The sequence below is a fragment of the Calypte anna genome, chromosome 2 (genome assembly GCF_003957555.1).
Source record: "Calypte anna isolate BGI_N300 chromosome 2, bCalAnn1_v1.p, whole genome shotgun sequence".
NCBI classification, from domain to species: Eukaryota; Metazoa; Chordata; class Aves; order Apodiformes; family Trochilidae; genus Calypte; species Calypte anna.
This window is the reverse complement of record NC_044245.1, coordinates 129034313-129047470: the sequence shown is the minus strand read 5'-3', so window position 1 is coordinate 129047470 and position 13158 is coordinate 129034313. Positions and strand designations below refer to the sequence as shown.

The window sequence follows — 13158 nt, the reverse complement described above, 5'->3', positions numbered from 1 at the left end:
AAGAAAACTAGAGGTTTTTTTCAAATAGCAACAACTGTAAAAAACTTCTAAAAGAGGATCCATGACTGACATTTTAAGAAAAAAACATCAGTCCTCAAAGTAAATGAAGATGTTTTCAGAAAATTTAAGAATAAAATTTAAATTCTATTTTTTATTATTTGTGTTTATTTTGCAGACAGAATGAACTCAAAAATGATCGAGGGCCTCTTAACCAAATGATGACAATTTCCAAGAGCTCCAGCTAGTTTCCCTAAGAATAGTGAGCAGAAACCTAAAATAGAGGCCATCATTTTCAAGCAAAGGGCAGCTCTAAGTATTTCAGAAATGCAGAGCTATTTCTAAGTTCGACCTCATCATGACAATGCTAGATACAGATGTATTATTTACAGATTGGTCTTTAACAAGGCAATACATAAGAACAATCAAACAAATGTCAATTAAAAACAACAGGTAGGACATGTAAATTTCAGTGTACTGTTACAACCAGATTATTGCTAGACTTAGTCTTTTTGTCCTTTTGCTGGAACACATAGTTTCATCTAATTAAAGCACCAAGTGTTAACCAGTAGGTTAAAAGTACATCAGACAACTAAATGATTTGTATCTTCATATTCTTTTAGCTTCTTAAACCATCTCCCAGTTGCAGCCAAATGTGAATTCCTGTACCTATACACTGTTCAAACCAGCCAATGCAGTAGCAGCCACAGAAGCTTAAGACTATATTTCCTTACTGAATCCCTAAGTGTAGCAATTGATGACTGAATCTCTGCCAGATGCCTCCCACCATTACGAACAACTTTAGCACAGGTACTACTAAATCAATGTTTGAAAACATGTCTACATCTTAAACAGTAAATGATCTGTAAAGAAAACTCATGGGCATAATCTTCTTACAAGGAAGCGTTCAAAAAGTTAAGGAGTTGATGCTGCCTGAAGCAATGCTGAGAATGCCTTTGAAGTTTCCAGAAACAAAAAGGGCAGTCAGCAGAATATGACTGAAGGAATGGGGACATCTACCTACACAGCTGTGCAGCCACTGACAGAGCACTGGGCATGCATGGAGGCCAGTGTCTCAGCTGTGACTCCAGAATGTTCTCTCCTAAGCTTCCTCAAAACAATAGCTCAAAATACCTTCACAAGTTTGAAGGTTTCATTAAGATTTACACCTCCAAATATGCCTACCGTACGTTGAAAACGGTCACCATTTAAGCACTCAAGTAAAGTTAACACAGAGAACATGTTCAGACCTATCGACCATCATACCTTTATTTTTTCTGAGACCAGCTGGAAGGGATGGTGTTGGTATCAGTTGTTCAGTAGACACAGAAACTGTGTTTTCCACTGCTTGAAGATTTGATTCTCCTGAGCCACCATCAGTCAGTCCCTTGTCTCGCTTACGCTGCTGTCGCTTCTCTCTGTTACTGATTTTTGTCTCCCAGGCTCCTAAAATATTCACAAAATGAAAGCACCACAAAATACATCAGGTTGATGTTGCTTCAAAAGTCTGATTTCCAGATATAATATGCAACGGTGGAGTCAATGAGTTTCTTGTGTTTATTTATGAAGCACAAACTAGTACATCTTTAACAGCATTTAAGGCAACACAAATCTAACTGCATTTTTGTGGTTTTTGTGCTCAGTACCTTCATCAACTTCCTTTCCATCTTGACGTGACGGATCCTGAATGGTTTTAGCATCTCCCTTTGATTTCTTTTTTTTCTTTGACTGGAATAAACATAAAACATTGTTTTAATAATTACATTGTGATTACTTATCATAACGACTTAGAATTTCCCACCCTGCTTAAATACAGGAGTAAATTTAAAACAGATTTTCCTGAACAACCCTTATATGGAGAATATCTTGAAAGAGGTACTCAACTAATTCCTGAGCAGCAGCTAAGAGTATTGAGTAAGAAGAAAGACTTATAACACAAATGGCAGGTGGGGGGACCGATTACTTATGCTACAGAGGACAAAGCCAGGTGAAAGAAGCTATGCATCACACTTATGAAGGAGTATGAGCTGCTTGGCAGGCAGATTCTACTCTGGCAAAATTTGTTTTGTGCAGAAGTATGAAGTTATATACAGAGAAAGAAAGGATGTCAATGATACCTCTTTAAAAAAACCAAAAAGCAAGTAAGAGAATTCCAGTTTGGAATATTACTTCAAAACAGGACCTGTGATTAGAATGCATACATTGGATGAGCAGGCTTTTTTTCCCAAGGTTTCACCAATTATGGCTTCTTGGCTATACAAGCAGAAATAAACAAACAATAACTGAGATGACTACTTATGCAGGCAGTTCTGGTGACATAGGTAGCAATACATTGCTAAAAAGAGAATACTGAGGAACAAAAGAGATAGAAAAATGACCCAAGATATTGGGAAAGAGAATATTGCAGAATGCCTTGGAGTTTTATCTTCTGATAAGTTAAAACAATGGCAAATTGATCTAACTAGAAAGAAAACAGTATTAAAAGCCTTTCAGTCTAGTGAAGGAAGGTCTAAGAACTACTAGATATACCTCAATTAAAAATATCCAAACAAAACAAAACACAACCCAGACTTTTAAAAGAAAGATAATTATTAACTCTAATTTTGTAAGAGGACCTATTTGTGATTCAGTGTGGCTGGAATGTTCTAATAAGGACATGCTAAAAACGCTGGATGTCTTTCTGGAGTACATGCTTCTGCCAGAGTAAGACAAATAATTGCCAGCTTTATATGCAGGTTCAAACTATATGATTTTCTTAGCTCAGATGACCAAGAAGAGCATAACAATCTCTCTAGAATTTAGAATTTATAATAATTAAATTATCACCACAGCTGCAGCAGCTATCCTTCAGGCCCACCATGGCATGCTGTTCACATGCCTTTGAGTTAACACACCCAAAAAGCATCATGTAGTTTTAATACAGGTACTGAGCACAGTACAGCTGGGTACTGCAGCACCAGATAAAAATTTAACTGCTTATATTTAATGGTCTGCCAACACACCTGTACCACTTAAGGAGCTGACCTGAGCAGTTAACTCATGGTTTATTGCACTAGGGGACACAAAATAGGGATGCATATTTCTCAGTAGACGACCTTTACCCACATACCATCTCTCTAACTTCATAGAAGTCTCCCAAAGAGCTGATTTCAAACACAACTCAAGAAGAATTAGTTCTAATACTATGACAAGCCAAATTATTTACCAGAACACCTTCTATGAAAAGAGTTAAAAAGCAAAGTGGCAAACAAATTATTAACTGCTTCTAGGAGCTCAAGTAGAAAAAAAGATTAGTATGTTTCTACCTATGTCTCCCATTTTCAGCTATTAAGAGAATGGAAGTTGAGGTCTTTGCATCTCCCACCAACAAAACCTATCAGTAACTATCAACTGTCCCTTGTCACTAAGTGAACACCTGAAATGACTTCTGAAGTCTGCCAGACAACAGTTTAGCATGACTGCTCCTTCATGTTTTAACTCTAGTTTCTTGAATAATAAGCTCCTACAAAGGTACCAACAAAAACTTTTATATTTTCACAATAAATGAAAAATTAACAGTTTTAAAAATAAGTTATTAAACCCTGTGATTTTTAAAAAGGTTAAGTATTTGAATTGAGGAAATATATATACTTTTCTAACTTGAGTAACTACAATCTAATCTGAGAAACCAGAACTATAATTAGTTATCCATTTTAGTCATCACCTGCCAAACTTGTTGTTGTAGTAGCAGCTCTCAGTCAGTAACAAACTGACAGAAACAGCAAGAGATGTTAAAGGCTACTGAGCGGGCTGGCTGATCATTTTGCAGAAGCCTCTTCATTCACAGTGTCACCTTCTGCAACACAGCTGCCAGGGTCAGCTCTGCCACCAGCCAAAGAGCACATGAGGAACTCGACAGGCCTGCCAGAATTTTTCAAGACTTTAAAAACAATAGAAAAAAAAAGTTTCTTCCTCATCCTTAGTGGCCTGCTTATTTCTAGTATTTAAAACAAGGCAGATGTGTGTTTGCAAACAGAATGGGCGATGAAGTTTTAACATCCTGAAATCTCATCCAGAATCACTTTTACATACAGTCTTTTACAATAACAACTAAAAAAAAAACCCTGTTCTGTGCATGTCACTAGAATGGAAAAAAAGGAAGAAACTATTCAAAACATCAAGACAATCATAATCCAGACATTATCCAAAGCGTCTCCTCTCTAATTAGAACAAGAAGTTACAAATTAAATTACTATCCTGAAAAATGTGTGAAATTCACAACCCTGAAACAGCTAAGAAATACAGAAATACAAAGCATGATTTTCATTGAAATCATATGTTCAAGCAACAAAAAAAAAAAATCATACCCTTAAGTCACAGATTATATATAAACATATACTTACACATATGCACATAGTACTTAAATCCCACCCATTGACTTACACTACTCATCCCAGTCTATACAAAGAAAAGCGCACAGGACCCATTACAATTATTCCTGGCTGGTTTATAATGTTACAAATGAAAGAGATCGACAGGCTTAATCAAATAATTAGATGCCTGAAAAGTTACCTGTAGTTTAGAGAAAGTTCTTGGGTATGTTTCTAATTGAAGACTAGCAATCAACTCCTGAGGATATCATGCTTTGCCTAGGGCTCCCCAAAGGGATATGAACATTTAGTCCATATCCATATAATGGTGCTCATTTCCTGGAGCTGCTCCTTACACTTAACATTTTAAAATTCAGATCTCTAAGTTTGCAATTTTAAGGTAAAGCTCCAGTTTAGCATTTTAAGACCTTACTTGAAATCCAATTGAGATACAGTGAAAATTGAGAAGAAATATCTATTTACTCCTTTAGTATCAGATTTTATTATTTTCTTGAAAAACATTCCACAAAGTCAATCTGACATGTGACACGAGATTTTAAGTCAAACTCATTTTAGAGAAAAGTCTTATTTGCCAGCACCAAAATCTTCAGAGCCCTAAAGCCAACCGAGAGGATACTTAGCCAATATACTAACTGCCAAAGAAGTTGTGGGACAGTCACGTAAGTCAATCAAGTTTGAATGAGCTAAAAAAATTGTAATAATCAACTACTGGTGTCTGACTGTTTATACATAATAATTTATCTTTCTAATACTCCTCAGTTTAGTTAGAACAAATGCATTTTGTTCAAGAAAGTGAATCAGAAAACCATGACAACTGGAAAACTCCATGCACAACGTAAGCAAAAGAAGCAAGCCAAAAATGATCAAACACCTATCATAAATGTATCCATGTTGCCTACAAATGACAGCATTTATGATGCAACTAGAAGCTATTAGTGTTCAGGGGTTAAAAAAACAACAACATTGCCACCAGTATGGCTACCTTTTATATAAAGCTACAGACCAAGCTCTAAAAACATGCTTTTAATGTAGCTGTTTAATTTGTGTAACAAAAAGCTCACATCAGACTTCAAAGCCAGAATCTGTCAACAGAAATTAACAACTCTAATCACTAATGGATATATCTGACAACAGAAATAAGCAGGTACATGCTGTTAATCATTTAAATACTAGTCCCCCAAGTAGTCAGACCATTTACAAGCCACTTAATACTATGATTATGCTGCATTTCCACAGAACCCAGGAAACATGAAACACAAACTTACCTTCTGTAGGATTAACATTTACCACAGTGAACACAGATACCAGTGTTCAGTGGAGGGGTGGGAAGGGAGCTACAGCTGATGCAAACATTCTTTGTCAAGGCATGGCCTCAGAAGTTAAGAAAATACTACTTTTAGCTATTACCAACAGCAAACTAGGTGAGTACTCTTGATAGTAAGAAATGTCCCTCTTCACTTACGTAAGTAACAGGAATTCAAATCACAAATAGAGTTACTAGATACTGAAATAACATGCACTAAACTTTGATATTGGAGTTTCATATCAATAACTGACCTTTTCATTCTTCTTTTCTGTGTCCACAGGCTGCTTTGCATTTTCTTTACGGACAGTTTGTATTACATCATTCTCAGATACATCAAGGAAAGACCGTCCATTAGGCTGTGTAAACAATAAATGCAAGTAATAAAAAAATTAGATAAAGCAGATGAAACAAAACTCTATTTAAACTATTACTGACATGCAACTAATATGCAATATCTACTGCATTTTTCTATAAAGCATAGAAATGAGAAAGAAAACAGGTCTCATTTCATTTCAGTCCTACTCAACACAGGAATTGATTATCAAAAGGTAAATTTCTGAAAGATGCCAGCTTTCAGAACAGTACGGTTATATGTGCCATAAACTGTCTAATTTAATTAAAACATTTACCATTTTGTAGCAGTTTAGTGATGGACCAAATTTTTAAAATACCTTCTACCTTCACCGAATTTCTGATTTCTATCTATGCATATCCCTCATAGCTCATTTCCTTCACAAGTTAAGCTTCATGGCAAAATAGAAATTAAAGTCAAACAAGAAGCATGACTAAGCATGACATCCCATTGTTCTCTTCAGACAGACTTGATTATAGTCATTATATTAATCTACTGTTTTCCCCTTACATAATAAAGGAAAGAAAATTAGCATGTATTGTTTAACATATACGGTTAAAACACTGGACAGTCATTAAATTAGTCTTTATCCTCACCTTTGATAACAAAAGCATGTATCTTAGCCTACACATTTCCTAGTAATGATTATTGTAAACAAGAAGCTGTGACTAGCTACTCTGTTTAACTGAAGAAGAAATTAAACAGTGGATTATACTGCTAGCCATTAGTTTCACAGAGTGAATAGTAATTCTCAAGAGTAGTAATTCATACAAGAGTCCACAGCTTTCTTATGGATTCACATTTATAATGACTCAGATAAATTAAAGACTGAAAAACAGGTAAGAGGTTAAGGATAGTTATTTCATAGTTGCTTTACTTTGCACAATTTCTTTAAAAATTAAGTTTAAACGCTATTATATATTTTTTAATAACAAAAGTAACTATTTTACCTCTGTTTCACCTAAAAGCAAAAAAGCTTGTGTGATGCAAAGACCATAAAACTTTGTGTGACCTAGTCCTTCAAATATCAGATCTGATCCTCAGTTTAACCAGTACAGGTATTTCAGTCTGGACATGTTATATTACGCTTACAGATCACCCTTGGCATGCTTTCACCAGCACATAACATAGTATTGCTTACTCTAGTTAGTCAGCAGGCCAACTTATTTTGTAACTATTAATAGAAATTGAAAGATCAGGTCACCTAAACCCTCGTTTGCAACAACCAGCTTTTAACTTGACTATTTGTATCAAAGATATCAAAGTGTATCAAAGATACACTTCACTCAGCATTCTGAAAATTAAGTGTATTTTTAAACTCCTCCTTTCAAACTCCTCTCAACAAAGCTCACAGTACTCAATTCCACAGGATAGAACTGATATTCAATCTTGAAAATAACCTTTTTGCCAAAAATCAGCTTTGAAGTCTTGTAGTTCTCCAGATTCTGCACAGCCATGTTATTAGTGGTGTCATGCCTTTCAAATCATGTTAGTACCTGTGATGTTTAAGACTTTAAGCTTGAGAAATAATCACAATTCCAAGTTATTTAGTATTAGAGTTGGACAGCAAATTTCACTACATATAGAACTGGATTTGGCTCGAAAATACTTACAGCCAAATAACTTTTTAAAGTCTGTACCTTGCTTTGCTTCCTTGCTATTACATAGCAATAATGCAACTTTAAATTTAAACTAGTTTTCTACAACCCGTCTCAAAAACTCAAGATAAAAATTTAAGCTTTAATTTAAAAAAATGCAGCTGTTTCTCTCACATAATAAACTAACTCATATCAATTAAGAACCCTCTGGAAAAAATCCATCCACATGACTGTTTAAAATGGTGTCTGATCATCTGATCATAAAAACAATTCCCATTAGAAATATGTTTAAAAACTTGTACTTTCATACATTTCTCCAGGAATGTATCTCTTAATTGCAATAGTCCCCTTTTCAGTGGAAGCTTTCCACATTTATTTCCTGCCCACAGATGAATCATAGAATTTTAACCAAAATTCATGTGACCATTTTTGGATACAAAGATAGTAACAGAAGCAGAAAAGAAAGCAGCTTTCCTATATTATTCAGAAATTCTTCTTTTAAAGGACATCTATAGCGAAAAAGATTAGTATAATCAACTTCTAAGTTTAAGCATCCAGAGTATTAATCCACTGATATTTTTTAATTTATTAAAGGCCCTCTTTTTTTTTCTTTATCCTAAATGCTACAGGAAAGATGAAACAAGGCAGAAATAGCACTGTCAGTAACACTACTCATTTCTGAACACATTTCTTGCCTGCTGATCTTAAAACCCCAATATTTAAAGAAGCCTTTTTCACACACACTCGAGGGCATTAAGATAATCCAAAAGTAGAATAAAAGTTTTGCCAACACTGTTGAAAATATATTATTCTTTAAATATGATACAGAGTAATGGATAACTCAGTTTCATGTGTCAAATGGCCATGACTATATTGCTATAATTTGAGTCTTAGAAGGCCATCTTAGCAGAAGTCCTTAGTTACACATTATAAAGAGTATCTTTGGCCAATGAAAGAGATTTAATCTGTTTACCCATGTTAGCTTAAGAAAGAAAATAAGCCATTTTCTCTTAAAGCATTGGAAAATCCTACAGCCCAACTTCTGCAATTAGACAGCTACTATACACAAATCCAAACATGAGTATCAGCTGAAAGTATGAATAGTTCTTCATGCTATGTACAATAAGCATAGAAGTCATAGCTTGAAAAGTGCTTTCGAGCTGACCAAGCAGGAAACTATCAAATGAATGCAAACGCTTTGGGTAAAATGTGTAGCATTTACTGTCCAGGTATACTTCAAACAACAGGAAGTACACAGTCAATTTGCTATTTTCTGCAATGGTTTACTAAAGCTATAGCAGAATACAGAAGATGGTTACTCCCAAGTTTCTGAGCTGTTCTGCAGATTTGTACAGAAACCACGTAAGAATAATTTCACCTTTTTCTGCTAAATGTTTAAGAAGTAGTAGAGAGAGAGAGAATAAGTAATCAGAATAAAGAATTTAAATTAAAGACCAAGAAATTTTTTCAAAGAAAAAGAAATAATCTTTTTGCAGGGGCCAAAGAACTGAGATGGGAAACAAAGAGCTCTGCCACTGCCAGGAAAAAAGAAAACCAGAAAAAAGAAAATTAGAAAAAAAAAAAGGAGAAAGGGGCTTCAGGTTTACTATACATGAAGGATACCATGATACTATTCTGCTCCAATTAGTTTTGATTCTGTAACTACAGTGTTAACGAAAGCTAAACCATTTCAGCTTCTTTTTTTTTTCCTCAGTCTGCCCATAACAAGTAAATAAATAGAAAGTCATAGTTGCTACTGTATGCGGTCAACGCAGCACTACTCAATTATTTTACTAAAAATACCAGGCAAGTTGTACCCTAGCTATGCAGGAACTGAAGTAAGCCACATACAAGAAACAAAGCAGTTATATTCTTCCCCAGAGAGGGTACTGTGAAGAACACTTCAGATTCTCAGTGATGAGAGTTACACATCACCTGCCATATAATGAGTTCAGTAATTTTTGTATTAAAGTAACTTTACAGCTTTTAATGAGACACCTGCAGTGTGTTCTTCAGTGCTGCAGACCACTTGCTTTGAGCTTTCTGAAATGGCCACAACAGAAAACTAGACCTTGACACAGCAAACCCTGAAGTAAATCTACTGATAATAGGCTTACTCTTTTCCCTTCACAGACCTCAGTATTTGCATCACAGTGTACAAAACCACAAGGTGATAATAATTAGGCAGCAATCAGTAAGAACTTCTGCAGTTCTTTACATTTCCAGTGTTATTTTGAGAATTTTTCATGTGAAAGTCATAAACATGCTAATGTCACAGATATGCTAACACAGGTTTCCATGAACTTACCTCGGAAACTGAGCATGAGGGTGGCCTAACAAACTTTGCCACTGGTATAAACTTATTTGCACTATAGTTAATGATTCAGTTTGTGCATTTTCCTTTTGGAAAAGCTGGAGGATTTTTCACCTCTGCATGGAAATAATGAATACAAAATGCTACAAAAATAACTTCAAAAATCCTAATAACATAGAATGACAGCTTGACAGTAAAAAAACTAGTTTACTCTTTTGATTATTAATATATTTGTTTTTACATAGCCTCTAATTTCATTATATTGTCCCTAAATAAGTGCAGCTTGCAAAAGCATATTTATATTGAAAAAAAATGTCATTTACTTAAGTTTTACATAAAATTAATGCAAACTTTGTTTTTATGAAGCCCTGTGCTACAGATCTCTGCCAAATTAACTGTATATCTACCCCTTCGCTCTACCTTCTGCTGAGGCCTTTTAAAATGCCTTCAATGATGACTTGCAAGAGTTTATACTGTTTTTATACTGGAGTTTAAAGAAAATAAACCAAGCAAAATCTGAATCTGTAAGATTAGCCTTTCAAGACGGTGTAACAGATCTATTAAATTTTGAAATATCTGCTGTTCAAGATGGGAAAAAAAACCCCAACCCTAAGACCCTGCACCTTTAGCATGCCTTCTCCAAAATGGAGACCTAGCTACACTGGAGACTGAATCACGATGCTTCCTCTTCTGGATGCTCTTGCAACTTCCAGAATCAACTTCAGTAGTTCACCACTCAAAGAGAGCTTGGTGGTGTATGCAGACTTTGTTTTCTTTAAGATATTCCAGCCTTAACTTCTCATTAAAAAAAGTTCAAGTCTTAATACTGCCACGGACTCAAATGAAGGTACAAATCCATTTCCTCCCCTTTTTCTGGTAATTAGGCAAGCAATTCAGACATTATAGAGAAAGATATAATTAAAGACAGTTCTAAAAGGAAGGAGACATCTGCTGCCCTTTCATTCCTATAAGCCATTTGGACATAAATAGGATTACAAACACCCTAACAATATAAAGCTATGGAAGCAATCCCTTCAAGCCCCAAAACTATGATAACTGGAAGGTTTAGAAAAGCAGTGAGAATTTCTGTGCTATACTAATTTTCTCACGGAATGCACACACAGTCAAGGACGGAAGGTTGCTACACCACATACAGAGGACTGGAAAATAATGAATGAAAAAATAATGAATGGAAAAAGAAAGTAGGAATGATCTGTTTTTAAGGGGCTGCTAAGATACAGATTTCCTTATTAAAGGAGATGATCCGTACTGTAACAGCTAAATCAGACATTTTCCTACCGAGGCAAGCTCACCACAACATTGATGATAACATCAGTTAAGTTCTAAGCTACTTAAGCTTTAGTTAAGTTCTACGCTACTGGTTTCTAACCCTACGAGCATTCAATCAATAATAATAATAAAAAATAATGCTTTCAAGTGATTTTTTTTTCTATTAAAATGCTTCTAAAAAGATACAAGGCTTTTCATCAACACTCTGGACTATTAGCATGTAATTTCCGTCTGTGCGCGCTGCACCTCCACATTTTCTAAGCAGTCGAGTAACCCAGACGACACGAGTCTGCTCCAGAGCAGTCAGTCAGAACCCCCCCACTGCTTCCACGTACCACCCAGCTGCCCCGCACAGCGACTCGGAGAAAGCTCTAGAGGCCCCAGACCCTACGGGCCGCCCTCACCGGTCCTTAACCAACCTCAAAGCGTCTCTACGAGCAGGGGGCAGCGGGAACGAGGCCCGGGGAGAGGCAGCCGCGCTGGGAGCTGCTCGCCATACACGACCTCCCCAACCTCCCGCCCCTTCCTCCAGGTTGAAACTCGCCGCGCCCGGCCGGGTGCCGCGGCAAGCCCCGTCGCCGCCGCCATCCCCATCCTGCCGCTGTCAATGAGCCTTTCATTCCCCCTCCCCCGCCGGCGCCCGGGTCCGGCTGCCTCCCCCGCCCCAACGGGGTGCCTCAGCCCTTTCCTCCCGAGCGGCGCGGCTCCCCTCACCCGAGCCGTCTTCTCCGGCAGTTTCTTCTTGTTTCGTTTCTTCTGCTCCTCGCCTTTCAGGTGCAGCTGTCCGGATGCCTTGCCCTGCCCCCCGCTGGCTGTCAGGCCCGCGCCTACCGCCTCGTCACCCTTCCTCTCCGCCGCGCTCCGCGTTGGCTTCTTACGGAGGCCGCCTCCGCAGGCGACGGTCAGCAGCAGCCCCAGCAGCCCAAGCCCCAGCACGACCGGGACCACCAGGGCGAGCCAGGTGGGCAGGCCCTGCGGGTCGAGGCCCAGCTCCAGGCCCAGCTCGGCACGCAGCAGGCCCAGGCCACCAGACAGGACGTCCCGCACTCGGGCCGCTGCCTCCTCGGCCTGCTGGGCCGCCATCTCCTGCCAGTTCCCCGCAGCCATAGCGACCCCCTGCCCCGCAGAGGCCCACACCGGGCGGGGCGGCGAGGGAGCGCTCAGGCCGAGCGCATCGCGGCCGCGGGAGAGCCGCGCTCGTTTGCCCGAGCCGCAGCCGCCGGGGGTGTGGGGAAGGACGGGACAGGAGCGGAGGCTCGGCGGGACGCGGCTGCCTCAGCCCCGGAGGCGCCCGGGTCTCCTCCTCTTCCTCCCCGCCCTCCGCCTCGCGCTCGACGTCACCGCCCCGCCGAGCGCCCGCCGCTGCCGCAGCGCAGCGCCGACATCACCGCCGAGCGCGGGGCGGAGCGGGACGCCTGAAGGGCGGGCCTCGACCTCCCCGCCTCCCGTACCCCCGGCGGCCGCCCGGCGTCCCGCTCCACCTCCTCCTCCTCGGCTGCCCCGCCCTGCTCGGGGAGGCGGTGGCCGCGGTGCGGAGAGCAATCTCGACGTGGCAGCCAGCGAGTGGGGCGGCCGCGGCGGTGGTGGCCGAGGGGTGTCGGGGCGCCGCCCGGTGGTGTGGGGCCGCATCGCCCCTGGGGCCGGGGCGGCGTAACCCTCTGTGCTTCACAGGGGGCCGGGAGTGGTGGCCCGTGGTGGGCGTCTGCCTGTGTGTGTGTCTGTGTGTCTGTGTGTGTGTCTGTCAGTCTGTCTGTCTGTGTGTCTGTCTGTCTTTCCCGCCGTTGCTGCGGGCCGTGCTCCTTTTCCTGTGGGCACCCCCCACAGGAACGTGTCCGTGGTTTGGTACGTTCGGCGCTGCGCGGAGACGGCCGCCCCCGAGCCGCCGGGCGCCGTGCTGAGGCAGCGGGTGAGGGACAGCCTCTGTGTTCTTG

General features: G+C 39.8%; 1 protein-coding gene across 3 annotated transcripts in view; it reads right to left on the bottom strand.

Annotated features, from left to right (window-relative positions):
- The window catches only part of MTDH (metadherin), a 31385-nt gene extending 18810 nt beyond the window's left edge, over nt 1-12575 (bottom strand). The window contains exons 1-4 of one of the 3 annotated variants that reach the window (XM_030444483.1): nt 11942-12575; nt 5925-6029; nt 1644-1725; nt 1264-1443 (exon numbers count right to left, since the gene is read on the bottom strand). In XM_030444483.1, coding sequence (XP_030300343.1) covers nt 1264-1443; nt 1644-1725; nt 5925-6029; nt 11942-12334 — 760 coding nt within the window. In that variant the 5' untranslated portion in view covers nt 12335-12575. The remainder of the gene's footprint in view (nt 1-1263; nt 1444-1643; nt 1726-5924; nt 6030-11941) is intronic. The other 2 variants (XM_030444482.1, XM_030444481.1) reach the window with 2 other exon arrangements.
- Between the last annotated feature and the right edge of the window lie 583 nt (nt 12576-13158).